We start from the raw sequence: 26,633 nt of genomic DNA, 5'->3' as shown, positions 1-26,633 counted from the left end.
CCCCCGCTGGCTCAGCACCCCGTGAGCCCGGGGCGGGGGGGCGGGTGACAACGGGGCTCAGGCAGACCCCACGGGGGTCCGGGTGGGTTGGGGGTGACAAGGGGGTGGCCGGCGCCCGGGTGGCCCCCATCGAGCACTCGGCTTGAGTCCCCTTGGGAGAGGTGTCTCCAGCCCGAGCCGGGGGCCGGCGGGCGCGGGGGGGGCCCGGGAGGGGTGGCTGCGGCGCCCAGCTCCACGCTGCCCCCACCTAGATGGACACCTCATACTCCCTCGTCTCCTGCAAAGAAAACAGACTGCGAGGGGTTGGACACTCGGTGGTGCAACAGGGTGCCTGGGACAGGGACGGGGCATCACCCACCCCGTGGGGCCCTGGTGGCACATCCCAGACAACAGATGGGCCTGGGGGTGCATGTCCCATCCCATGCGTGGTCCCTGGATGGATGTCCCAGATGATGTGCAGTTCCTGGATGGATGTCCCACCCCATGTATGGTCCCTGGATGGATGTCCCAGATAATGTGCAGTCCCTAGTTGGATATCCTATCCCATGCATGGTGCCTGGTTGGATGTCCATCCTGTGCATAGTCCCTGGATGGATGTCCCATCCTATGTGTGGTCCTTGAATGAATGTCCCATCCTATGTGCGGTCCCTGAATGGATGTCCTATCCCCTGCATGGTCTCTGGATGGATGTCCATCCCATGAATGGTCCCTGGATGGATGTCTCATCCTATGCTTGGGCCCTGGATGGATGTCCCATAACATCCCAGACCACGGATGGGCCTGGGGGTGCATGTCCCATCCCATGCGTGGTCCCTGGATGGATGTCTCAGATGATGATGTGGTCCCTGGATGGATGTCCCGTCTGATGCACGGCCCCTGGTTGGATGTCTATCCTGTGCATAGTCCCTGGATGGATATCCCATACCATGTGTGGTCCCTGGATTGATACGCCATCCCCTGTGTGGCCCCTGGAGGGATGTCCTATCCCATGCACGGTCCCTGGAGTGCACGACCCCATCCCGTGTCTGTCCCACCCCATGTTCAGCCCCTGGCACACATGGGCCGTGCGATGCAGGGTCCCCGGGGTGCCCAGCCCTGGCTGGGGGGGCTGGGGGGACCAGTACTTACTCCTGTCTCATAGGTGGGGTTGTCAAAAGCCGACTCCACGGTGATGTGGTCGTAGGGGTGGGAGCCAGCGAGGGGCAGCTGCAGGGCTGGCTTCCCCTGGAGCCTGTGGGGAGAGGGCAGCTGGGGTGGGCAGCGGGGGGGCTGTGGGGACCCCATGGGGTGACGGAGGCCACTCGGCCACTCACTTGGAGAAGTAGAGGTAAATGCCCCCGATGAGCAGGGCCACCACCAGCACGGGCAGGAAGACAGCGATGGCGACGTTGGTGCCCTCCAGTGCCATCCCTGAGGGCACGGCCTTGGCCACAGCTATCCGGGAGAGTTGGGGGCTCACCAAGGGGGCACCCCACATCGGCTGCACCCCTGGGTGCCCATGAGCACCCCGGGCTGCCCTGGCAAACCCTTACCCTTACCGTCCAGGTTGCGGTTGCTGTAAAACTCATTGTAGGAGGCTGGAGAAGAAAGAAGTCAGCGTTAGTGGTGAGAAGCCGCGTGGCGAGGGGTGCTGGGGGGTGCTGGGGTGGGGGGTGCTCTCACCCTCCTTGCAGATGGGAGGCGAGCCGCTCCAGCGCGAGGGGTGCCCGGGCAGGCAGCGCAGGCTGCCCTCGCCCAGCAGCGCCCGGCCAGCGGTGCAGGAGAAGCGTAAGGTGGCTCCCGCCGGGTACAGCCGCCGCTCGGGGCTCTGCCGCCCGCCCGCCGGCACGCCGGGATTGTGGCAAGGCTCGTACGTCTCCGCTGCGGGGCAGGGGCACGATGGCGTCAGCCCCCGCCACCAGTTTGGGAGATGTGCCCAGGGAGGGGGGTACCCGACTCACGGATGCACTTGGGGAGACGGTCGCTCCACTTTGGTCCCCCTGCGACGCGGTCGTGGCAGGTGAGGGTCCCGGCGCCCGCCAGGACGTAGCCCTTGTCACAGACGTACTGCACGGTGGATCCCACTGGGAATTTAGGGCTGGAGACCACCCTGCGGCTGTGCTCGGCATCCCCGGGGTCCCGGCAGGAGGTCACTGCGGGCGGGAGGGACCAGCAGTGACAGTGGCTGCTGGGGACACACCGTGGGGCAAGGGGGACACTGGTGGGTGCCGCTCACCGCGCTCGCAGGAGGGGAGGTCGCCACTCCACGTCAGGTCCCAGTGGCACATCAGGAGATCGGTGCCGGTCAGCTGGAAGCCGGGGTAGCAATGGTAGGTGACCACGGTGCCATGGAGCAGCTCCGGCTGCGAGGACGTCTTCCAGCCGTTGGCAATGTCTGGCAGCTCGGGGCAGGTGTCGTTACGGGGGACCTCTGCGGGGACAGTGGGGTGAGCAGGGTGGCGGGGACACCAGGGACACCGGGGTTGCCATCCCACCACGGGGCTCACCGGAGAAGTGGATGACAAAGCCTTGCCGATAGGCGAAGGCGCCGGCGCCAGGGTCGGACTGGAACTGGACGGTGACATCGGCGGTGGAGGCGTAGAGCTTGAAGCGGCCACGGGCGCCCGTGTACTGGCCCAGGATGCGCGCCGTCAGGTCATCCCCGTCGTAGAAGGTCAGCACGTCCCCTGTGCCCAGCCGCAGCCTGGGGTGGCAGGGCCATGAGGGCGGGGGGTGCACGGACCCCCCTGTCCCCCCGTCCCCAGTTGCCCCCGCACTCACACGCGGACATCCAGCATGACACGCTTGTCCTCCTCCACGTGCAGCCCCCAGATGCAGTCCTGGCCCTTGCCGTACGCCTCCGGCCAGTTGGGTGACAGCACCACGCCGGCCGCGTCCGTCAGCTCCCCACTGCACACCGCTGCAGGGGCACACTGGGCTTGGCACTGCCACGGGGGCACTCGCCACGGCACCCACCAGCACCCACCACCCAGTGTCCAGCACCAACTGCAGCCCCCCCAGCTCCAGCACCAACCAAAGCCCTCCAGCTCCAGCACCCATTTCAGCATCCCAGCTCCAGCACCCACCATCCCTGTTGGCTCCAGCTCCAGCACCCACCCCAGTGTGGTGGCTCCAGCACCCATTGTAGCCCATCCCCAGCTCCAGCACCCACTTAAGCACCTCAGCTCCAGCATCCACCATCCCTGTTGGCTCCAGCATCCACCAGGCACGGCTCCAGCACCCACCATCTCCCACCATGTCCCTCAGCTCCAGCACCCACCACAGCATGGTGGCTCCAGCATCCATCGTGGCCCATCCCTGCCTCCAGCATCTGCAGCAACCCCCAGCTCCAGCACCCACAGAACCCCCATCTCCAGCCTCCCTGGCCCCTCGTCTCCGGTGCCCACCGCGGCACGCCGGCTCCGTCTCGTTCCACTGTGGGTCATTGGGGTCGACACACTCGATGATGGTGGAGCCCTGCTCCAGTGTGTAGCCGGGGTCGCAGCTGAACTCCACCGTGGTGCCCACAGGGTACCGGGGGTCGCTGGCCGTGAAGTTCCCATACTTGACGAAGGGCTCATAGCAATGCCCTTGCTCGAAGGCTGCGGGCACAGGGTGAAGGTCTGTGAGGGCCAGGTGGGCACAGGGATGGCTAGGTGCCCCCCTACGCCCCAGTGTCATACCCTCATAGCGCAGCGCCATGCCCGCAGCAGCCCCGCTGCTGTCGGTGGTGAGCTCCACGAAGAAGTGGCGCCCGGTGCTGAGCAGCCCCTCGATGGGCAGGTACTCCACCTCGTAGGAGTCGTACACCGGTGGCGCCTCCACGTTGTTGCCATTGCGGATGATGAGTCTGCCAAAGCATGGCCGGGGCAGGGTGCTGCACCGGCCATGGCCAGCAGCACCCACCCTTGGGCATGACAAATGGCACCCACCCTTGGGCATGGCTAAGAGTATCTTCATTGAACATGGCCAACAGCACCTATCCTTGACCGTGGCCAATGGCCAACAGTGCCCACACTTGAGCATGGCCAACGACACCCATCCTGGAACATGACCAACAGCATCTATACTTGGATATGGCCAGCGACACCCATCCTTGAATACGGCCAATGGCACCCACCCTTGAATATGGCCTTGTGCCCAATGCGGGGCTGCCCCATGGTGCCCCCGCTCCCCCAACTTCCCCTTGCCCCGGGGCCAAACCTGTCATCATCCTCTGCCAGCGAGACCTTCTCGAAGTGGAGGTGCAGGCGGTGACCAGTGGGTGCCTCCAGCAGCCAGTGGCACGTCAGGTTGTTGCTGTAGTTCCCGGGGAAGCCGGGCGAGATGATGCGTCCCACTGTGGCGTTCCGGACCACCCCACCACATGCCGCTGTGGGAGAGGGACCATCAGCGGCCACCTGTGCCACACCAGCTGTGCCACGTCCCCCTGGTGCCGGTGCTTACCAAGGCAGAGGGGCTCGCGGGTGCTCCAGAAGGGACGGGTGGCATTGCGGCAGACCAGACGCTGGGCACCCTGTAGCTGGTAACCGGCGGCGCAGCGGAAGCGGGCGTCCCCGCCGGGGTGCAGGCTGCTGACCGAGACCTCCCCGAAAGCCGGCCGTGCCGGGAAGGGGCAGCTCAGCAGGTAGGCTGGGGACAGGCGGCAGCGTTACCGGCAGGGGGACAGACTCCCTGGGACCCCCGTACCCAGCCCCCCCCCCAAGCGCCTGGGTGCTGGAGGGCTGGGTGACAGGGTGCCTATCACTGCCAGTAATGATGCTAAATGAGCCCATGATTGCTCACGCCAATTAGCTCTCCATTAACGTTCTGTGCCCGCTTAACTCCGCCGTGCATCGCCATGCTCCGAATTAGCATCGTGCCGGCGGCGGAACCCCCCGGGGGTGCCGGCGGCGGGCGCTGCCCCGTACCTTGGTAGTGGAATTGGTAGGAGCCGGGGCTGGGTGGCCGGGGGCTCTGGAAGCGGAGGGTGAGGAGGTTGGCGGGGCTGCGGATGACCTGGCCCCGCAGCAGGAAGGACTCGTTGGCCAGGAGGGTGGGCTCCAGGCCCCCCGCGCTCTCCACCGTCAGCGTCTCCCCCTCCGCCAGGCTGATGTTGTGCACCTACAGGGGACGGCTAGGTGTCACCACCCTGGCATGGCCCCGGCACCCGGCTCGGAACCAGTCCTCGGGCAGCTTGCCCACGGTCGATAGTGTGCTGGAGCTTGTCTGCGCTGGGCAGCGCTTTTCAAACATGCTTAGCAGCGCCGTAAATCATCCCGCCGCGCAAAGAGTGGCAGGGCCCAGCCGGTGGCTCCACCGGAGCGCCACGGCACAGACGGGCCCACACTGACAGCCCCGCCGACAGCCAGGCGTGGGCTCCAGTGCTCTGGAGCAATTTGCTATTAATGACGTTAATTAAGCGGTGCTGCGTGGTGATGAGCAGCGGCACTGGCGAGCGCTGCTGCATGAGGAGGAGGAGCAGGGGTTGACCGTGGAGCTGCTGCCTCATGCTCGCCGCTGGCTTTTGGTGAGCCACAGTGCTGCCCCGCTGCAGCCGGTGGGCACGGGACATCCTGGGGCATCCCACCAGCCCGTGCATCCACATCCCTGCCCTCGAGACCGAGGGTGGGCGATGCCCTGAGCCATTTCTCCTGGCTCAGGGACATGGGGACAGGAACAAGGACAGGCAGGACCACGTGTTTGCTGCATCCCTACGTGGCCGCGCAGCCCCTGGAGCAGGGGACGTGCCACACTTGCCTGTGGGCACTTGGTACCCCATCCCACCCGCAGACCCCAGCTCACCTTGAGCTCCACACCATAGCCAGGGTAGACGGAGATGGTGTAAGTGCAGTCCAGGCTGCCATCGTAGGGGACACCAGCCGGCTCCGGGGACACCAACCAGCCCTCGGGGCCCGCCAGCGTCCGGTTGCAGGGGGCTGGTGACAGAGGAGACCCCGACTCAGCCCTGCTTCATTCCGACTCCCCCCACCTCCCTCCCCGCTGCTCACCTGGCCCCTGCAGCGTGGTGACGGTGGTGGTGGTGATGGTGGAGGTGGTGGTAGTCTCCTCCTCATCCCCAGGGACCACGGTGGCCCCGGTGGGGGGTCCCAAGGATGTGCTGGGGGTGATGGGTGCCTGGCTGGGTGACACGGGGCTTGACTCTGGCACCCCGGCAGGGGACCACGAGGTGTCGGCAGCCGGCACGGCCCCCCATGCCTCCCCCCATGGCCCTGGCCGCCCCGCCGGCGTGGTCAGTGGGTCAGTGGGGAAGGCGGCCCTGGGCAGGGCGGGGGTGCGCGGGGGGGGCTCGGGGGCTGGGGGGCCGGGGGCTGGCTGGAGGGCATCGAGAGGCAGGAGGGGACCAGGACCGGCGGGCAGGAACGGAGCCTGGCCCAGGTAGTCCTTCTTCAGGAAGGCTTCGTGCAGCAGGTCCTCCAGCAGCGGGTGGTGGTTGAGGATCTTCAGCGTGGGCGCCGTGCTCACGAAGCGAGCCTCTGCCTCCCGCTCCGCCGGCGTGGGCAGCACCGTCGGCTGCCCTTCGGCCTCAGCGCTCTCCCCGGCTTTTCTGGCCAGCCCATTGAAGCCTTGGGGGAAGAGAGAGCATAAGGTGCTTGGGACCCATGAACTGATGCTGCACCATGGGATGGTGCTGCACCTGGGACTGATGCTTTGTTCCGGAGCAGTGATGCCCCAGGGACAGATGCTGCATCATGGACCAGTGCGGCACTGGGGACCGGTGCTGCACCAGGGACTGATGCTTCATCACGGACCAATGCTGTGCCCGATGTGGCACCCAGGACCGACCCTTGACATGGACTGGTGCTACGCCAGGGATGGATGCAGCACCAATACTGCACCGCGGAGCGATGCTGGTGCCGTGCCACAGACCTGTGCCACACTGGGGACCAATGCTGCTCTGGAGACCAGTGCTTCCCCATGGGTCACCACTTCCCCACGGGCCACCCAAGGACTAACGTTTCCCTGCACACCAGCACTGCACCAAAACCAGGACGGCAAACAAGCCCATCGACCACGTGCAGTGGGACCCTGCCATGCCTCACCCCAGCATACCCTTCACTGGGGCAGCCCTGGCAATTAAGCCCTGGCTAATTAATGCACAGCTGCAGCTTGTGCCACGTTAAGGGTGCCCACCCCTCCCGTGACCCAGCCCTGGTGGGGACAGCCCTGGGGCTGTGTGTCGCTGGTCACAGTTTGTCCCATCTCCATGGAGGTGGCCATCCTGTGCCGAGAGTCCCCCAGGACCCCACATCCCTGTGGGGTGGACATGCGGGTGATTGCCACGGCTGCTGTGACCGGCTGCACCGGGGATGCCACTGAATGCTGGGACCCAGCTCCAGGCCACCAGTGCAACAAGTCTGCGAGAGCTCAGCTTCTGTCCATCCACCTGCCAGCCAGGCTGTCCCCAGGCAATGTCAATCTGCTGGGGTCCCCCTCCCCTCCGGCATTCCCTACCTCCCACCTGCAGCCCAGGGGACGCCCCCCACCACGGCCCCCTGGCTCTGAGCAAATCCCCGGCGTGCCCAGCCCAGCCATTTACGGCCTTTATACCCAAAAAAAAAAAAAAAAAAAATTGTAATCAGCGCTAATGAGCCAGCCAGCACCTCTCCCTGCCATATGTGGCATCGCACGGTCCCCTCTCCCAGGGTCTCGGCTCCCCAGCCCCACCGTGCCATGGTGGGGGGGATGCCACCGCGACGGGGATGCCACAGTGGCACTCAGCATCCCTTCGTCGCCCAGTGCAGGGCGTGAGGCCGGGATAGCGCGTGGGCACGTCTCGCCGCCGTGCACAGGCGCTGATGACACGATACTGCCAATTACCGGGTAATTATACCGATCCGTAGCAGGGCAGGGCCCCTCGAAGATTAATTACTTTGCGACTGCCACTTTTAAGGGACTATTAAGAGACATTAGCTTGGCTGAGTGGTGCAGGGAGAGCTGCTTGGTGCTGCCAGGCATCCCCACCACTCTGCCACCCACCCTGTGTCCTCACCGCCCCGGGATGGTGACCATGCCCTGGGCACGGCAGCACGGCAGGGGGGTGAGCACCCAGCCGCACCGGCTCCGAAAGGTTCACTCGCCCCCCAGCAAGGCCAGAATTATTTTTTAATAGGATCCATTTATAAGAACATAAAAGTTAATGAGTTTATACTGAAGGGCGCCAAAATCTCTTTTAGGCTTTAATAACAGATAAGTACTCGGGGCCGGTCCCTATGCTGCTTGCAAGCCACCATGGCCACCCCACGCAGCAAAGGCTGGGGCAGAGATGCCCACCCCGGCACTCTGCACCCCCGAGCCTGTGGTCCCAGCTTCCCCGGAGTGCTGGGAAGCAGGGTGGTTCCCATCGGGGCTGCCGGGTGAGGCCGGACACCGTGGCAAGACTCCTACAGCAGGTCCCATCTGGGTGTGTGGCACCCTGGGCTGGGCAGTGCCTGGGCACCGGGCACTGTCCTGGGCTCTGCGTGGTGCTTGTGGTACCATAGGATGCTCGTGGCACCAGGGGATGCTCTGGGTACCACAGGATGCTCCTGGCATCGGGGGATGCTCAGAACCGGGGATGCTCTTGGTCCTTGGGGGATGCAGGATGCTCGGGGCACCATGGGAAGGCAGCAGGTTCCCAGATGTTGCCACCCATGCCCCTCGAGCACCACAGGATTAGGGCCTCCACCTCCACAGCTGTCTCTAAGCAGCTTATTCCCAGTGACCGTGCCACAGCTGTGTCCCTCCTGTGTCCCCAAGGTGACCAGGAGCTTGTAACATGGGACCCTGCTACCCAGCACCCACCTTTCCGGGCCCTGGCACCCAGCAGGGACCCTCCAGGGCTCAGGGTGGGCACCGACCCTTGCAAAGGGACCGTCAAGTCCCCACCAGCCAGGTACCCACCGGCACCCCTCAGCATACGTGGCACATGCCCGTGCCCGCAGCCGGGCCAGGGTCCTAATCCCTCCCATCGGCTTTGCCGGGCAGGACTCTATTAGTGGCAGCCCGGAGCTGGGAAGAGGCCGGAGACTAATCCGGCTGCGGCGGGTGGCCACCCCCCCCGGCAGGAATCAATGCCGCCTGCTGTCGCAAATAAATAAATAAGGCAGCATGTGGCCGCCTGGGGAGCACCGATCGATGCCGCCCGCCAAGAAAGCAATAACGCAGCACCCGGCTCAGCGGAGGGGACAGGGCAGGGCCCTCAGCTGCCCCAGGAGTATCACAACCCCGTGGCACGCTGGTGCTCTGTGCCTCAGTTTCCCCATTTGTAGGAGGGGGCTGGCAGCCGGGGCAGGCAGGGGTCTCTGGCACAGGGGGAGGGCAGGGGTTGGGGCTCGCAGGAGTCCAGGTTTATTTTCCAATTTAAAATCCAATCTGGCTTTGCCCCTGCGGCCAGGGCCGGCAGCCGTGATGAATGAGCTGTCAGGCAGCTGGCTCCACACTCCCGCTCCCACACCTCCAGCCCCCCCCCCCCCCAACCACGCCCAGCCCCCACAGCGGGCACAGGACAGGGGGGGGACGTGCCCGGTTGATGCCAGATCCCCATCTCTGTCCCCTGCCCCGGTGGCCCTGGGGATGGGGACCTCCAAGAGGGATGGGGGACCTGCCTGCCTCCAGGTGGGAAGACCCCGTGGGCAGGAGCAGGCAGGGACCGGGGTGGGTGGGCAGGTGTAGGCAGCGTGCGAGTGCAGGCAGGTGCGGGTGGGTGGTGTAAGAGCGCGGGTGGGGGGGGGTGGGGGGTGGGTGCAGGCAGATGGGTGCGAGCAGGAGTGGGTGGGTGAGCGCAGGCAGGCGCACGCAGGCAGCGTGAGGGCGCGGGCAGGGCTGCGCAGCCAGATCCCTGCTCACCATACCACCCGGTCAACCCGCCGGCACAGCCCACTGGCACCCGGCAAGGCAAGCTGGGCACCCCATTGGCACCAGCGGGCACCCAGGTCCTGCTGCCCCGTGGCCTCCTCCACCCTGGCCCAGATGCCCACGGCCAAGCCGGGGCTGGCAGAGCAGCTGAGGGGGAAGGGACACCACCGGTGAGCGCGGCTGCCAGCCCCAGCGGCTGCCGGAGGAGCCTGGCTTTAATATTCATGGCGGCGCTGGCGGGGAAGCGTTTGACCTTGTATGTTTTGCGATTCTCCTTGAATTGAACAGTCATTTACCCGCTGACACATGTCACATGTCGCCGCAACCGGTTCCCTGGAGCATCGTGGCGGCGGCGGCCGAGCGCCGGCTGACATACCAAACGCCGAGCCCCGAGCATCACCGACACCGGGCAGGCGCGAGGGCAGAGCCCGGCGGGCACCAGGGTGCCCATCCCCAGGGCTTTCCTCCCTCCCCACCCGGTGGGTGCCAGCAGTGCCCCCGTCCCCTCCTCACCACCCACGGCCCGTGTAATGCCGCTTCCCCCGCTCGCCCTGCGGAGCTAATGCGTTTGTACAGCAATTTCCCTGAGCGGCGGCGGTGATAAATTGCATGTCTGCTGCTATTTCGGACCTGAGCGCTGGAGACGTGCGCTGCCACGTTCCCCCTCCCCGCACCGGCGGCAGCACCCAAATCAGCCCCCCGAGCCCTGCATCAGGATCCCCTGCGACGGAGCTCCCACCGCCGGCCAGCACCCACCAGGTGCCACCCACAGCATGGGTGCCACCTCCCCACAGGGCGCTGCGCCAGCTCCAGGCTCCCCTGGGACGCAGTATTGTTCACCACCATGGGGCATCCAGGGTGGCAGAGGGGGCACCCAGCCCACAGGGCACCCCTGGGTGCTGGGGGTGCCTGCCTGGCGCAGGCAGGCAGGGAGAGCGGAGCCATGCTGCCCCCCTGGCTCCCCTTCCCTCTGCCAGCCTCGGTAATTCAAATCTGGTTGCGGGAGGGGAGCGAGAGCTGCTTGTCGGGCTCCACATTGGGCTGCTCAGCCATGTCATCCTCCCCGCAGACACCATTCCCTCCCAGCGGGTGGGAAGCACGGAGCATCACCGCCTGCTCCCACTGGAGCCGGCATCCCGGCTGCTCCCAGCCCCCCGGGAATTCAACATGAACACCCCCTTGCCAGCAGACCCCGCACACTGCCCCAACACCGCTTTTCGTGCGGGATGAACCATCCGGTTCTGTAAGCCACCAAGGGCTGATGCTACGGCCACATTCTTCCCCTCTCACCCCCCCACCCACCCCGTCCCAGGGCAGCTGGGGACCACCAGAGCCCACCCTGCCCCAGCATCGCCCCCACATATTGCCCAGAGCCAGATGATCTGGCATTTCAAGCACCTCTCTGCATTTTCGCAGGGTCACAGCAGCGCTCTCGTGGCTGATTAATATTTGATCCCTTCAGCACAGCTCGTTACTGAATTTAAATTATATATGTAATAACCCCCGCTGGCACGACGAGGGTGCAGGCCAGCTCCTGCCGCCTCTTCCGCAGGCGGGGGACCGAGCGCATTCCCAACCCCAGCCAACGGGACCCTCCAATGCCCCGGAGGATGCGGCAAGCGGTGCCAGGTCTCAGCACTGGACACGCTGGCAGGGAACCAGGCAGATGGAGACATCCCCAGCTGCTTCCAATGGGTCCAGGCAGCCCCTTCACCCACCCAAGGATGCCTGTGGCATCCAAGGATCCCCGGCTTGCCCCATCTCCCTGGCAGCTGGAGGAAGGGATGCCGCCGCTCCCGAGCTGCTGCCTGCGACTGGAGGGAATCCATTACCTCCCTGGTTATAGGCAGCTTTCAAAGGCAATCTTTCAATTGTGCGCATTTAAAGAATTGATTGGAGGTGAAATTATCCTCTCCTGCCGGAGCCGCCAGAGACACAACTTCATCCGCCTCCCCCGGGGCCTGCCCATGCTCACAGGGGGCCACGGCAGCCCGGGGTCGGGGTCAGCCCCAGCCTCCACCCCGGGAGACACAGTCCTGCTCAGCCCCCTGCCAGTCCTGGGGTCCCCCGGGTGGCACAGGGGGGGTCCCTCCACTGCTCCACACCTGGGGGTGCCCTTGCCGTGCCCTTGCCCAGGCTCCTTTGCACCCCATTTCCCCCCATATTCCCATTGCTCAGCTCTGCGTGGTGGCTACACGAAGCCTGGGGCTGGCAGCCCTGCTCGGCACAGCACCGTGTGCCGAATCCATCCCTGCCAGCACTATCCCGCAGCCGGCCCTGTAGGCGACCAGGCTCCACAGGGGACGGGGGAGGCGGCTGGCTCAGCCTGCACCCTGCATCCCATGGGGCAGCCCTGCCCTCCCGCCCTCTGGCTTAAGAGCATTATCCAGATAATCCTGGCCTGGCGGCACAGCAGCGTGGCGGTGATGAACTCCTCCGAGGCACGCAGGGGACGAGCACACACGCTGTTAATTACCGTAGCAGACGTCTGCTTCCTTCCCCAGCCCCCTCCGCGCACCGAGACCCCGACCAGCACCCACATCCCCAGGGACATCGTGTCCCCCAGACGCATCGTCCCCGTGGGCGTGGTACATCCAGCTGACACTGGGACGGCACGGCACAGTTCAAGGGGACACAGCCAGGCCACGTGCCCCCTGCCATGACCCATGCTGCTTCCATTATGCCATGCTGCCAGCACCCTAAATTACAAGGAGCTCCTTGCAGCGTGGTGAAGATGACACACACACACACACACACCCCCAGCAAAAAACAGGCCTGCCACGGCTTTGGAGAGCCGGGAAGAGAGAGGTGTAGCGGGGCACAGTGGATGGATCCATGCCTGGCACTGTGCTCCCTGGTTGCAGAAGCACTGTGGGGCCCAGATCCCACTTTCTGCTGGGGCAAACCCCTGTGGAGACTGGGAATGGAGGTGCCCCACGGCTGGGACAGGCCTGCAGGCATGGCACAGGCTGGCAGGAGAGAGGCCACCTGCATTGCCACCACCCAGGAGGCATCTCCAATCCCCCCTGGCCTAGGTGAGGGGCCTGAGACCCCCATCCCCATGTCCCTCAGACCCATGGCACATCCCCACCATGCACCAGGCCAAGCCGATACCAAATCAAGGCCACAGTGACACTGAATGTGGTGGTGGTGCACAGCAACTGGGGTGCTGGGCTGGGAGCCCTGCCTGATGGGGGACAGGGAGTGGGTGGGTGATGCCCACAGGCAGCTTTCAGCACACAGTGGGGCACAGGGTGGACAAGACCCCACAGTTCCCAGCCCTGGGAAGATCTCAACACCTCCCAGGGCATCCCTACCTCTAACACTCTGGGAAATGCACACGCAGAGTTTAATTAACTTTATTGATATTCAGAAATTAGGGGACTGACTAGAGGTAATTGCTCATTAGAAATCATTAAACTGACAGGGTAAGCACCAGCCTCCCTCGGGGGAAGCCTGCCCTGCCCAGGGCTCTGCTCCCAGGACAGAGCCAGGGACACACACACCCCCCCTCCAGCTTCATTGCCCTCCCCAGCAGGGCAGGAGATGGAGGTACCATGGTCTTACCCCACTTACTGCCCTGTGGAGGGTCCCCCATACTCCCCCCCCAAGCAAGAGGGCTGTAGCAGCAGCCCCAGGTGGCAGAACGAGACGGGAATAGCAGCGGGCACAGGGCCATGGTGCCGTTCCCCGGCTTGGCTCGGCTGCCAGATGGGGAGTTTATGTAACTCCCGGCATGGCTGTTGCCCACAGCTCGGCTGAGCCGTGCCGGCAGCCTGCGTCCCACCGCCCGCATCCCACCGGACCCCCACCTGCTCCTTGCCCTGTGCATGCTGTCCACCGTTGGCATGACCACTGGTGCATCCCAAGACCCTGGCAGGTCCCCAATCCTGTTTTTTGGGGCACCGAAGCCACAAGGTGTCGATGGGTGCCCCATGGGTGGCAAGCCAACGAGCTGAGCTGGGTGTTGGCTGTTCTCCTTGGAAAGAGCCAACACCCGCCATCCCTGCATCTCCCCAACACCCTCCCTGGAGCCAGAGGGGCCACCCCAAGCAAGGCGGTGGGGGGGGGAAGGGCCTCGGTTCCCAATGCCCCCAAGCCCCACGGTGGGGACTGTACGGACGGACTGGGTGGCAGCCCACCGGGGGGTTGCTCGAAGGGCTCGGCGGCCGGGGGAGCAGGTCCTGCCGGGCGGTGCCGTGCCGTGCTTGCCCAGCCACCGGTGCAGCGGTGCCCCCATTCCCCCCCTCGCCCCAACACCGCCGGTAATACCGGCGGAGGGGCCGTCGCCGGAGCCCGCCGCGGGCGGCGTTGCACCAGCCCGACTACAAACCGCTCTGCGCGCCCCCGGCGGCTCCCGTTCCCCGCGCCACCGTGTCGCGGGGGGGAGGGTGGGGGGGGGATAACGGGGTGGTGGCGGGGCGGGAGGGTGAGGAATTCTCTCTTCACGGAGGTGGGGGAACGAAGGGGGAGCGCCCCCGCCGCACCGGGGGCAAGCGCAAGTTGGCAAAGTTTGGCGGCGACGGAGCGGGGGCTGCGGCCACCGGTACCGGGGGGTGGTTGGTGTGCATGGTGGGGGGGGGGGGTGATCCGAATGGGGGGAGGGGGGAGGGGCAGGGGGGTGTCGGTGGTTGTCCTTACCGTGTGCCGGTGCGCGGAGCAGCGCGGCCAGGAGCGGCAGGAGCAGGGCGGGCGGCGGCGAGCCCATGGCCGGCGGCGGTCAGCACCGCGGACAGCTCCGCGCTGCGGGCACGGCCGCGCCGCGCCGTAACGCTCCGAGCGCGGCGCCCGCCAATCCCGGGGACGGGGGGGGGACCTGCGCCCCCCCCTCCTTCGCCGTAATGCTCCGAGCGCGGCGCACGCCAATCCCGGGGACGGGGGCCTGTTCCCCCCGCCCCCCCCCCGCCAACGCCGTAACGCTCTGAGTGCGGCGCCCGCCAATCCCGAGGGCTGGGAAGAGATGGGGGGGGGGGAGGGGGGGGGGCTCCTCCCTGCCATCTGCCCCCCCCCCGCCGTAACCCTCCGTGTGCGGCGCCTGCAAACACCGGGAGCTGAAGGATGGGGGAGGGGGATCTTCTCTTCCCCCTCCCGCCAACACCAGCAACCCCCCCCGAGTTGGGGAGCCGCTGTGGGAAAGGCTCCCTTCCCCTTCCCCTTCCCCTTCCCCTTCCCCTTCCCCTTCCCCTTCCCCTTCCCCTTCCCCTTCCCCTTCCCCTTCCCCTTCCCCTTCCCCTTCCCCTTCCCCTTCCCCTTCCCCTTCCCCTCACTCACCCCAGGGACACCTCCAGCCCTAGCTGCCCTTCCCCATCCCTAAATAGCCCCAGTTGGGGCTGGGCTCATCATCCCCTAAACAGGGAAACCTGGGCTGGGGGCAGCCCTCGCATCTGGGCACCCCACGGAGGTGGGGGGGCCTTATTCCTTATGGTGAGGGGGCGAAACCTGCTCCCCAGCCCCCTGGCTCGGGGTGCCACTCGCCCAGGAGTGCCAGGGGGGTATGCAGCCCCGCAGCAGGCAGATGGCGTTGGCACCAGCGCCGAGCTGCTCCGCGCTGGCTGCCGGACGGCTCTCGCGTGTGTTAAAAATAAAAAAAAACCACCACACAAAACCCGGCTCTTTGTTTAATAACCCCCCCCTTCCCTGTCCCTGTGAAAGCCCAGATGGCTTCGCCTCTCTGCGCTGACGCCGTGCGCGGCACGGATCCCCCGCAGCCCCGGCTGCAAACGTGGCCCACGCAACCGTCACCAGTGGGGGTTTATTTTTAATTGCAGGCCCTGCTTTGCCGCCACGCGCTGCTTTTGCCACAGAGAATGGCAAACCCCGCGCTGCACGGCTCGGCGTGGGGAGGATGGAGCAGCGGCCAGCCCCACGGCACGGGCTCTGCACCGCCAGCCCCACGGCTGGGAGCGGGGCATGCAGCGATGCCGCGGCCCTTCTCATCCTGGGGGGGGGCTGCAGTGCAGGCGGGGGGCAGCCAGCACTCCCGCAAAGCACTTTCAGCGTTAAACCCCAAACTTTGATCTGCGGGTAGCTGCATCAATGTTTAATGCAGCGAAGCCCTGGTAGGGCTCGGAAGATGAGCGTTTTGAGGCCAAATTGAAGTTTCTAATATTATGATATTCAAATAATTTTAATCCACCTGACGCTTCCCCCAGGCACGTACCTGGACTGCTAATGAGGGGCTGCCTTCGGCGGCTGTTGGTTTTGACACAAAGCAAACAAGCCCTTTGCAGATGCCTTCAAAGCGTCGGGGATGGGGAGGTAAACAGGGGCGAGCGCAGCCGGAGCCGGCCATGGCTGGGCAGGGAGGACGCTGCGCTCCCCGCAGCGATGCGGCCTTGGCTCCCCGGGATTTTTTTAAGTGCTGGTTTGCACTTGCTGGAGGGTGAGGATGGCACAGCCCAGCAGGCAGCACTGCTGCGGGTGAGGATGGGCTTTTGGGGAACTTTGGCCGCCATCCAAGTGTGTGGCGCGTTCAGAGGGTGCAGAGAGTGCAGAGGGTGCAGAGAGTGCAGTGAGTGCAGAGAGTGCAGTGGGTGCAGTGGGTGCAATGTGTGCAGAGGGTGCAGTGAGTGCAGAGGGTGCAGAGGGTGCAGTGGGTGCAGAGAGTGCAGTGGGTGCAGTGGGTGCAGAGGGTGCAGCGGGTGCAGTGGGTGCAATGAATGCAGTGGGTGCAATGAATGCAGTGGGTGCAGTGGGTGCAGAGGGTGCAATTAATGCAGTGGGTGCAATGAATGCAGTGGGTGCAGAGGGTGCAGTGGGTGCAGTGGGTGCAGAGGGTGCAATGAATGCAGTGGGTGCAATGAATGCAGTGGGTGCAGAGGGTGCAGTGAATGCAGTGGGTGCAGAGGGTGCAATGAATGCAGTGGGTGCAGTGGGTGCAGAGGGTGCAATGAATGCAGTGGGTGCAACGAATGCAGTGGGTGCAGTGGGTGCAGAGGGTGCAATGAATGCAGTGTGTGCAATGAATGCAGTGGGTGCAGCAGGCGCAGAACTCTCAGGCAGCAAGCCGCTGCCAAGCCCCACCTGGCCTTGCCCAAATCTCCTCGTTCCCACTTTCTCCATCCCCGACACGGATCTGAGCTGGGGCAGCTCTCGCAGCCTGCCCCAAGCTATTCCCCAAACCCCCATCGCACCCCACCTCCGTGCTGGTGCCAGCCCCGAGCTTTTCCATCCATCCTCCCAGCCCACACAGGGAATATTTCATTTTTACTGTGCTCTTGGCGCAGCTCTTCTGACCTGCGCCGGCTGCTTTAGGAAACGAATTTCTTCCTGCCATGAGCGTTGCCTCCGGTTAATTTAAACCTAGGGCAAGAGGATGACGGCAGGGATGCCGGAGACCAGGCACAGGGCTGGGAGGGACCCCCCCCTAAAAAAACCCCACCTCATCCCAAGGCAAGACGAGCCCATGCAGCTGCTTTTTGGGGTCTGGGGGTGCAGACCTCCCCTGATGCCTGGGGTCAGCCCTGGTTGGGGTCATCCGTGCAATGAAAGTGGTGGCTTGTGGGGTCCCACTGAGACCTGGGAATGGTCCCCTCCAGTGCCGGTGACCATCCCGCCCCCCACCAACAGCCTCCCCGGCTTCATAGCAGCACGAGCGAGGCTTTTCTATCCCGATCTATTAACACGCCATTAACGGGCGAGGAGTTCATTTTTGCCATTTAAGGTTTCACGGATAATTAATTATTCTTCGTCTTCCCAGCAAAAAAAAGGAAGAGCAGGTAGAGGGACTGTTCAAAGCAACAAAAAAAAAATAAATGAAGAAGCAAGATGAAACCTGGGGAAATTGGTGAATTATTCGTAACATCAAAGGCGAGGGAGGATGTGCTGATTTAATGGGGCACCGCACGATGCAGAGCCCTGGGCATTGCGGGGATGCTAAGACCGGCACGCACTCATTGCATTAGTGGTCCTCAGCAACAGCGTGGATGAGGGGGCCAGCAGCGGGGCGTAGCCTGGCTTTTGTCTGCGCTCCCCATCCACTTTCTCTCACCTCCCCATGGCTGTGAGCTGCCGGTTCTGCCTTTGCACGACGTCGGGGTGTCCCCGTGACACAGCTGGGCACCACGGTTGGGGGTCGGGGGAGGCCGTGTGCGCTGGAAATCTCCCTCCCCCCTGGCCTGGCATGGGCCTCCTGCACTCCCCGATGCTTCATCCGTCACCAGAGGCGAGCAGCAAAATAAATAATGATATTTAACATTTCATAATAACGACAATTAACCAGTAAATAATGCCTTTTACACCACGAAAGCCAGAGTGAATTAATTCCCCTAATTAGCTGTCAGGCAGCACGGGGCAGTGGCGGGCAAAGCCAGCAGCCCCCGCCTGCGTTATCCATCCCCCCCCGCCACGACGTCCCCAAATCACACCCCAAAATTTTGCCGGCTCGCAAAATCCGCTGCAGCCGGTGGGACACGGTGCTCCGCGCCGCGTCCCGGCTGCTCGAGTGAGCCCTAAATCACGCCTATCTCTGGTTAAAAAAAAAAAAAAAGTAATAACAACGACAAAAGATGGCAGCAAAATGTTTTATGGGTGTAATAAATTGTGCCTGAGGGGGAAAAAAAAAAAAACAAACCACCACGGTTTGCCTTGAAGCAAGTTGGGGGGGGTTTCCCATCGGCACACAAATGGGAGCGTTACGCAGCCCCTCGTCCCGTCGCAGCTGGAGCCAGCAGTGACTGGTGGGGAGGGAAAGGGGGGGGTCATTGGAAACCATTTTCCATCATATTTATCCCACCCACGCGCTCTGATCCCACCGGGGGTGAAGGTGATGGGGGGTGGCGCAGTGCCCAGTGGTCCCCTGGGGTGTGGGGTTGGGGGGTGGCTGGTCCTGGTGGTCCCGGTGCTGGGGCCAGGGCGAGCGGAGGGTGCCATGTGCCATGAAGGGATAAAAATTCCCATTGGCAGCGGTGTGGGGGTGGCTGAACACCCCCCCCCCGCCCCGGGTGCTGCTGGCTCTGCCATTGCTGGCGGACAAGCTGCCCTCCCCGGCGGGATCAGGCACCGGTTGGCAGAGGATGGGGATGCTCCTGCCTGGCCACCCCCAAGGGGTGGGAAGGATGCGGCCCCCCACCACCACCCCCGTGCCCCCACCATCCACGCAGAGGCTGGAGGGCGGCCAAGGCTCCGCCACCCTCTCGGCTCGGCCGGACTCTGCCCCGTCCCTCCCCTTGGCTCAGCTCCTGTCCGCCCACAGGGATGGGGACGGGGACGAGGACGGACATGGCTGCCCCCAGACAGCCCCAGCAGGCCACCTACGACGCCATCGTCATCGGGGCTGGCATCCAGGGCTCCTTCGCCGCCTACCACCTGGCCCAGCGCCACAGGGACACCCTCCTGCTGGAACAGGTATTGGTGTCCCCAGCCCTGCTGCGTCCCCCGCCCTGCCGCGTCCCCGTCCCACCGTGTCCCCAGCCCTGACGCGCTGGGGTGGGCGCCTGCAGACCTGGCTGTCCCCTGCCACAGCACGGAGCAGAGACACTGCCGGCACCCCTGGTCCGTGGTGCCAGCTCCACGGTGACCCCAGTGCCAGCACTCCCATGTCCCCAGTGCCAGCACCCCTGTGACCCCAGTGCCGGGAACCTTGTGTCTCTAGTGCCAGGACCCCCATGTCCCCAGTGCCAGCACTCCCATGTTCATAGCGCCAGGACCCCCGTGTCCCCAGTTGCCAGGAACCCCGTGTCCCCAGTGACAGCACTCCCATGTTCGTAATGCCAGGACCCCCGTGTCCCCAGCGCCAGGACCCCCATGTCCCCTGTGCCAGGATCCCCGTGTCCCCTGTGCCAGCACTCCCATGCCACCAGCACCAGGAACCCCGTGTCCCCAGTGCCAGCACTCTCATGTCCCCAACACCAGGACTCCCGTGTCCCCAGCGCCAGGACCCCCATGTCCCCAGTGCCAGCACTCCTGTGTCCTGCCATTTCCCAGCACCACGGCTGGCAGGGTGGGCTGTGTCCCCAGGTGCCCGCTGTGGCACAGCGCTGGGGCATGTGGGGATGGTGGGGTCGGGGTGTGCCGGTGGCCGGGGCCACCCCCATGTCCCCCTTGCCCCACAGTTCATCCTGCCCCACTCGCGGGGCAGCTCGCACGGGCAGAGCCGCATCACCCGCAGCGCCTACGCCTGGATGCCCTACGCCCGCATGATGCCCGACAGCTTCCGCCTCTGGCAGCGGCTGGAGGCCGAGGCCAGCACCAGCCTCTACAGGTGATGGGGTTGGGGACGTGGCCCCCGCCGGGCACCGTCCCCTCCTCGTGGGGCTGGGCTGGGGGCTGCAGCTGCTGCTGCATCAGGGCAGGATGAGGCCACCCCAGTCCTCGCAGCGGGGAGGCAGCCGCTGGCGCTGGGTAATTTATGGGGCTCCGTCAAGAAGGTGCCATTAAGGAAATGAGCATCTAAACGATCCCCCGCTGCTGGGGTCAGGGCTGATGGCGCTTGCTGGATTTGGCGGGGGCGAGTGTGATGCCGGCATCCAGACCCTCCCCGCGCATCACCCCACACATCACCGCACGCACCCTTGCCCAGCATCTCTCCGGGACGCAGCACACCCTGAGCATTACCAGTGCCACTGCGCCTCGGTTGGCCCCACGGGCAAAGCAAGGGGGGTTCTGCGCGGGGAGGGGGCGAGGGGCGAGCTGACGGGGCTGGTGGGGCACAGGCAGACGGGGCTGGTGGTGCTGGGGCCGGCGGGGGACCCGGAGCTGGAGGGATGCCGGCGCAGCCTGGGTGCCGACCACGTCCTCGACGCCACGGCGCTGGCCCAGTGCTTCCCGGGCCTCCGGCTCCACGCCGGCGAGGTGGCCATGTGGGACGGTACCGGCGGCGTGCTCTTCGCTGACCGGGCGCTGCGGGCGGTGCAGGTGGGTGCTGCCGAGGGGACGTCATGGGGGTCCCCCGGCTCCGTCCCCGCAGCCACTTCCCGTCACCATCCTCACCCAGGACGCCTTTCGCCGGCACGGGGGCACCCTGCGGGATGGGGAGAAGGTGCTGCGCATTGAACCCGGGGCTGTGATCACCATCACTACCACCACCGGGGTGTACCGAGCCCCCCGGCTCATCATCGCCGCCGGAGCCTGGACCGGTGCCATCGTGGCACCCCTGGGTCTCCGCCTGCCGCTGCAGGTAAGGGTCGGTGGCACGGCGGGGCAGCCTGCCTGTGGCCAGGGCTAATACAGTGACCACAGCCCCTGCGCATCGACGTCTGCTACTGGAGGGAGAAGGAGCCGGGGAGCTCCAGTGCAGGCAGAGCGGGTCCCTGCTTCATGGCCGTGGGGCTGAACCAAGCCCCCCATGGCGTCTATGGGCTGCCCGCCCTCGAGTACCCGGGGCTGGTGAAGGTGAGTGGGGCACGGTGGTGGTGGGGGGAATCCCTTGGCTAGCCCCCACCCCTCACCGCCTGCCCCCCAGATGTGCTACCACCACGGTAGCCCCGTTGACCCCGAGGAACGGGACCGGGTGCCCCCAGGCACCCCTCGCCCCGATGTTGCCATCCTGAGCAGCTTCATCAGCAGTTACCTGCCCGGGCTGGAGCCCCGGCCGGCCGTGGTGGAGACCTGCCTCTACACGGTGAGACGCCCTCAGGAATGGGACCCAGGCATCCGGGGTCCCATACCCTCCCCTTTTGCCACCCCTTCCCCCAACCTTGGGTCCAGGAGAGGACCCTGGACCCCACACCCTCACCCCATGGCTCCCCCAGAACACCCCAGATGGAGACTTCATCCTAGACCGGCACCCCAAGTTCAACAACATCGTCATCGGGGCCGGCTTCTCTGGTAGGCGAGGGGATTCGGCACCCCAGAGCTGGCCGGGGCCGTGGGGGTGACTGTGCCCCCCCATACGCCCTCCCTCTCCTTCCCGCAGGCCACGGGTTCAAGCTGGCACCAGTGGTGGGGAAGCTGCTGTGCGAGCTGAGCCTGGGCGAGGAGCCGTCCCACAGCACAGCCCCCTTTGCCATCACCCGCTTCCCCGGCGTGCTCCGGGCTGCGCTGTAGGTGCGGGACCCCGGCTGCGCCCTGACGGCATCGCACTGGCCTGCAGCTGTGTCACTGCACCCCAGTGTCCTTACATCCCACTGTGCCGGCATCCCCGCACCCCTGCAGCCCCACGTATCTCCATCTTCCCGCCTCCTGGTGTCCCAATATGCTCCATCCGTCCCCATGTCTCTCTACTCCACTGTCCCAGCACCCGGCATTCTGGCACCCCTCCATCCCAGCAGCCCTCCATCTGTGCCCCCCAGCACCCCCATACTCCTGCATCCCTGCTACCTGCATCCCAGCACCCCTCCATCCCCACTTCCCACATCCCAGCACCCCTGCACCCCTGCAGCCTGCACCCTGACAACTCTCCATCCCCACATCCCAGCACCCTGGTACCCTGTCTCCCCACATCCCAGCACCCCTCCATCCCCATGCCCCTGCCTCCTGGCTACCTGCATCCCAGTACCCCTCCATCCCCACATCCCAGCACCCCTGCATCTCTCCATCCCCACATCCCAGCATCCCCAAATCCCTGCTTCCTGGTACCCTGTCTCCCCACATCCCAGCATCCCGGCATCCCCATACCCCTGCCTCCCTGCTACCTGCATCCCAGCACGCCTCCATCCCCACATCCCCAGATCCCAGCATCCCCATACCCCTGCCTCCCTGCTACCTGCATCCCAGCACGCCTCCATCCCCAAATCCCAGCAGCCCCGCATCTCTCCATCCCCACATCCCAGCCTCCTGGTACTCTGCCTCCCCACATCCCAGCATCCCCATATCCCTGCATCCCGGCATCCCCCATGCCGCGCGGTGCCAAGCCGTCTCTGCCAAGCACCCGCTCCCCGGAAACAAATTAAGGAGCTTTGTCAGCCTCATGAAGATGGAGCTGGAACAGCGCGGAGAGACACACTCGCTTAGGAGTCAAGTTAAATGTTTTAATGTTAAATGTGCCATTTTATTATCATTAGATCGCTCCCACTTAATGAAAGCGCATTAGCGCAGCGTGGCTTTATGGCAGCGAGCGCTGAGCTCGGCCCATTTGTTTCCAAGAGATGGTGGGGAAAGGGATCAAACGTCCCCGGTTTGCCGGGGTCCCGGGGGTGAGGGGGGGTCCCGGAGGTCCCTGGGGTTGGGGGGGGGGGGCAGGGGGCAGCACCCGACACGGGCTGGCGGGTGCCGGAGCCAAGGCCGAGCCACGTGCCACGCAGGCGGCCGGCGATGCGCATCATCGTCTCCTCCACGTTAAATAATTAACGCCGGCAGGCAGAGGGCTCCCATCCCCACTGCTCATCTGCATATTTATGAAGATTGATAAATGATTCAGTGCCGGCACCCACGAGGGCTGTCTCCCCCTTCCCCTCCCCGTCACCCGTGGGTGCAGTGGGCTCGGGGAAGGTGCCAGGCTCAGCCTCTCCGTGCAGCCCTGGATCCTCGCCAGGGCTGGATCCGTCCCACCAGCCCCCACCGCCACGCAAACACCCCCCCGAAACGGGGTGACACCCCCCCCAGCACGCGGAGCAGGCGGCAGCCGGCGTCACCAGCCAGAAATGATGTTTATTTTCATACTGAAAGTAAAGGTGGGCGGGGGGGGGACGGGACACGCACAGCTGGGCTAGTGCAAAACAACCAGGCAGGGGCGGGGGGCCGGGGAGTGTGACGACAACCTGGGGGGGGGCGGGTGCATGGGACCCCGTCCCCATGTCCCCTTCCCGGTTGCGGGGCGGCTGCTCCCCAGGGCCCGGCCAGCGAGAGACGTCTTTGGCTCAACTAAAAGGGTCTTCAGAGGACGAGGGGGTGTTTTAAGTTATAAAATAAGGAGCCAGCAGGCACTGAGGAATAAACCCGGGGTGCTGGAGCTGCCGGCTCCGCCGCCGAGGACGGGGGGTGGGGGGGTGGGAAGGTGGGGGTGGCATGGGGGCTGCAGCCAGCGAGCCGGCCGGGCTGCTCCCCCCGCGGCCAGGACCTGAGGGGTGGCTGTGTGTTGTCCCCCCTCTCACCGGTGCAGAAGAAATACCGGCTGCCCGAGGTGGCCCCGCAAAGGAGCTGAGTGTTTTTGGGGCGATGGGAAAGGGTATGTGTGTGTGGTGGGGGGGGGCTAGGCGGGGGTCTCGGCGGCCCGGCTCTCCGCCTCGCTGGCACTGGGGGAGCTGCGGGAGGAGCGGCGTGTGCTTTCCCCGGTGTCCTGCTCCTCGTCCCATCTGTCGTAGGCGAAGTGGTGCCGGGAGCCTGGGGGGCTGCGAAAGGAGAGAACGGGGTTAGCGGAGGGGGGGACAGGGGGGGCTGCATGCCCCAGCATGCTGCAGTGCCGCAGCAGGGCACGCTCTGGCTGCACCGGGAGCCGCGGTGAGCCGGCACGCTGGCAGCCGGCACGCTGGCAGCCGGATGGATGGAACCTCGATCGCCACCTTTATTATTATTTTTGAGATATTTGGGGCACGCTCCACCACGGGCGACTCCTCACGGGGCTGAGCCGAGCCCAGCCTGCCCAGGGGGCTGCAGCCCCCGGGCCCCCGGCACCACGCGCTTGGAAAAAGGCACGTGGCCGTGGATGCAAACGCTGGTGCACACGGGCGTCACCACTCGAGGTCCTGGTCACGCTGGAACCCACAGCTGGGTGCTGGGGGTGTTCCTCCCCCCTGCCACCCTGTGGTGCCTTCCCTGGCCCCGGGACAGGCAGCCCAACCGCCGCCACGTTTCCCAAAGGCTTTTTTCCCCCTCCTCCAGCCCTTCTCCTATTCAAGCTGTCGGAAAAGGATCAAACCCGCTCCGAAATCGCTGCCGGCGAGCCCCGGCACACCCTCTGCCACACTGAACAGGGTACATAGCCCCCAGACCCTGGGGGGTGACCCCGATTCCCTGCCACGGGCATCGCACACGGCGCAGGGCAGCAGGATGCGACCGCCCTGAGAAACACCTCCCAGCCCCAAACACCCCCCACCGGGTTCACACACTGCAACGGGTGCGTGTTAGTACCCGCTCCGCTCCTCCCCGCAGCCTTCGGGACCTGCTGACATCCCGGAAAACTCTTAAATTTCCTGAAGGAATAAATTCAGCTGTGTCCTGGCCGGTGGCCGGGGAACCGGGAAGGGATTAGTGCTTCCCAGTGTCCCGTAGCCGCTAATTCCAAACAGGCTGCGTCCTGGCAGCACGGGCAGCTGCCGGTCCCGCTGTGACCATGCCGGGGATGCTCCCCGTAGCCGGAGATGCATTGGGGATGCCCTGCAGCACCCCAAAAAGCAGGGCTGGCTGCGGGCGCAGCGGGGTGCCCCGTCCCGGGGTGCCTGGCAGAGGTGGTCTCCGTCCCCGGAGCCGGGCGAGGGTTAGGGTGAGTGGTTAGTGGCACACGGGGAGGTTCATGCTGCACGGCACACACCGCTCCCACCTCCTGCCTCAGTCGCTCTCGGGCCGGTACAGGTACTTCATCATCAGGCTGTCAACCTGCTTCTTCCGCTGTTTCTCCTCCTTCTTGCCCCGGCCGGGGCGTCCCGGCTCCTCGCCCCCCGCCGCCCGCGGGCCCTTCTTGACGCTGGAGGTGCTGCGGTAGGAGCTGGTGGAGCCCGAGGAGGAATCAGAGGATGAATCGGAGGAGGAACCCGAGTCGGATGATGACTGCTGCTTCTTCTTCTTCTTCTTGGATTTCTTCTTGGCCTTCTTGGAGTGCTTCTTGGCACTCTTCTTCTTCCGCTCCTCCTCTTCCTCAGAGGAGCCTGAGCTGCTGCGGTGCCGGCCGGCGCGCCGGGTGAAGTCGAGGGCAGATGCGGAGCGACGGATGCTGCCGGCGGGGCGGTCGGCGGCGCCCAGGGGGGCCGCGCTCCGCACGCTCCGTACGCTCCGTCTGTCATCCCCTGAGTCGGCCTCGGGGCTGGAGCAGCCCCCGGCCCGTGGCGGGCGGTAACTCAGCACCTCCTGGATGGCGGCTTCCAGGTCAGGGTCGAGGTAGGAGCGGTGCCCCACGGGGCGGGCGTCCCCGGGACCCCCGTCCTCGGAGGCGGCACTGCGGGGCCGGGGGGGCACGGAGAAGCTGCGCCCCAGGGCGGGCTGCCCGCGGGACCCCTCGTCCGCCTCCTCCAGGCGGCTGCGAGCCAGGGAGAGCCGCGACTCGGGGCGACCCTCAGGCCCCCCACGCCGGCTCCGTAAGCTCCCGGGGCTGGAGAGGGCAAAGCTCAGCACCGAGCACCCCTCATCCCCCTCGTCCCCGTCCTCCAGCCTCCAGGAGGCAGAGGAGGCCCGGCTCACCGGGGCGGAGGCGACGGAGGCTTTCTCGCCGTCGGCAGCCGAGAGCGACCAACGCTTGCCCAACCCTTGCCGAGCGCGGTCGCTGGCATCGGCAAAGGCGCGGGCGATGACGGCCGCCCGGTCCTCGGGCTCGCCGCCCCGGGCTGCCCTCCGTGCAGCGCGCTCGGGGGAAGGCGGTCGCTCGCTGAGCGCGCTGAAGAGCGTCTGCTCGTCCCCGCGGCCGCCTATGGAGTCCTTCAGGCCCGGCCGCTTCCTATAGCTGAGGGAGCTCAACACCGACACCGGCCGCTCCTCGGCCTCGGGACCCTCCGGCGGGGCTGACCTGTGCCGGCGGCACCGCGGCCCCACGCACCCACCGGGGAGACAAGAGAGAGACGGAGATGAGCGGGCGAGGGGGGGGGGACACACCGCGCAGCGGCGAGGCAGCCGCGGTAATTTGCGTCAGCGGGAAATAGCGTCGTGGAAAAATGCCATGTAAATGGGGGAATTGTTCTAGCCCGCCACTTTGATTCCCCTTTAAAGTGTTGCGTTCAATTTATTTCATTGTCGGCTACCTGGAGCCGCTGCATTTGATTCCTGACTTCAGAAAAGGTGGAATTATCTCCAAT

At 65.4% G+C, this 26,633-nt stretch overlaps 3 protein-coding genes across 12 annotated transcripts in view; 1 reads left to right on the top strand and 2 right to left on the bottom strand.

Annotated features, from left to right (window-relative positions):
• Nucleotides 1–260: 260 nt before the first annotated feature.
• SEZ6 (seizure related 6 homolog) lies at nucleotides 261–14,524 on the bottom strand. Its single transcript, XM_054209070.1, has 17 exons — nucleotides 14,458–14,524; nucleotides 5,970–6,545; nucleotides 5,764–5,897; nucleotides 4,890–5,082; nucleotides 4,426–4,611; nucleotides 4,183–4,351; nucleotides 3,663–3,829; nucleotides 3,387–3,581; nucleotides 2,761–2,899; nucleotides 2,487–2,683; nucleotides 2,216–2,410; nucleotides 1,941–2,132; nucleotides 1,663–1,860; nucleotides 1,539–1,577; nucleotides 1,314–1,434; nucleotides 1,129–1,231; nucleotides 261–293 (listed from the first exon to the last, which is right to left on the bottom strand). The coding sequence occupies exons 1-17, from the start codon at nucleotides 14,522–14,524 to the stop codon at nucleotides 261–263; spliced, it is 2,904 nt and encodes a 967-aa protein (XP_054065045.1).
• A 4,500-nt stretch (nucleotides 14,525–19,024) lies between these two features.
• PIPOX (pipecolic acid and sarcosine oxidase) lies at nucleotides 19,025–22,122 on the top strand. The gene is made up of 8 exons (XM_054209308.1): nucleotides 19,025–19,161; nucleotides 19,869–20,017; nucleotides 20,469–20,670; nucleotides 20,750–20,932; nucleotides 20,995–21,147; nucleotides 21,218–21,376; nucleotides 21,507–21,582; nucleotides 21,671–22,122. Exons 1-8 carry the CDS (start codon nucleotides 19,036–19,038, stop codon nucleotides 21,799–21,801), a joined length of 1,179 nt encoding a protein of 392 aa, XP_054065283.1. The 5' UTR covers nucleotides 19,025–19,035; the 3' UTR covers nucleotides 21,802–22,122.
• Nucleotides 22,123–23,416: 1,294 nt separating this feature from the next.
• Nucleotides 23,417–26,633, bottom strand: part of MYO18A (myosin XVIIIA) — a 38,524-nt gene continuing 35,307 nt past the window's right edge. For 9 of the 10 annotated variants that reach the window (XM_054209391.1, XM_054209396.1, XM_054209397.1 and 6 more), the window contains 2 exons: nucleotides 25,172–26,347; nucleotides 23,888–24,023 (listed from right to left, as the gene is read on the bottom strand). In XM_054209391.1, the coding sequence (XP_054065366.1) occupies nucleotides 25,180–26,347 (1,168 nt within the window). In that variant the 3' untranslated portion in view covers nucleotides 23,888–24,023; nucleotides 25,172–25,179. Of the gene's footprint in view, nucleotides 24,024–25,171; nucleotides 26,348–26,633 lie in introns of all 10 variants that reach the window. The other variant, XM_054209395.1, reaches the window with a different exon arrangement.

Source organism: Rissa tridactyla, chromosome 7 (assembly GCF_028500815.1).
Source record: "Rissa tridactyla isolate bRisTri1 chromosome 7, bRisTri1.patW.cur.20221130, whole genome shotgun sequence".
Taxonomy (NCBI): domain Eukaryota; kingdom Metazoa; phylum Chordata; class Aves; order Charadriiformes; family Laridae; genus Rissa; species Rissa tridactyla.
The sequence above is the reverse complement of the archived record's forward strand: the minus strand, read 5'-3'. Positions and strand labels throughout refer to the sequence as shown.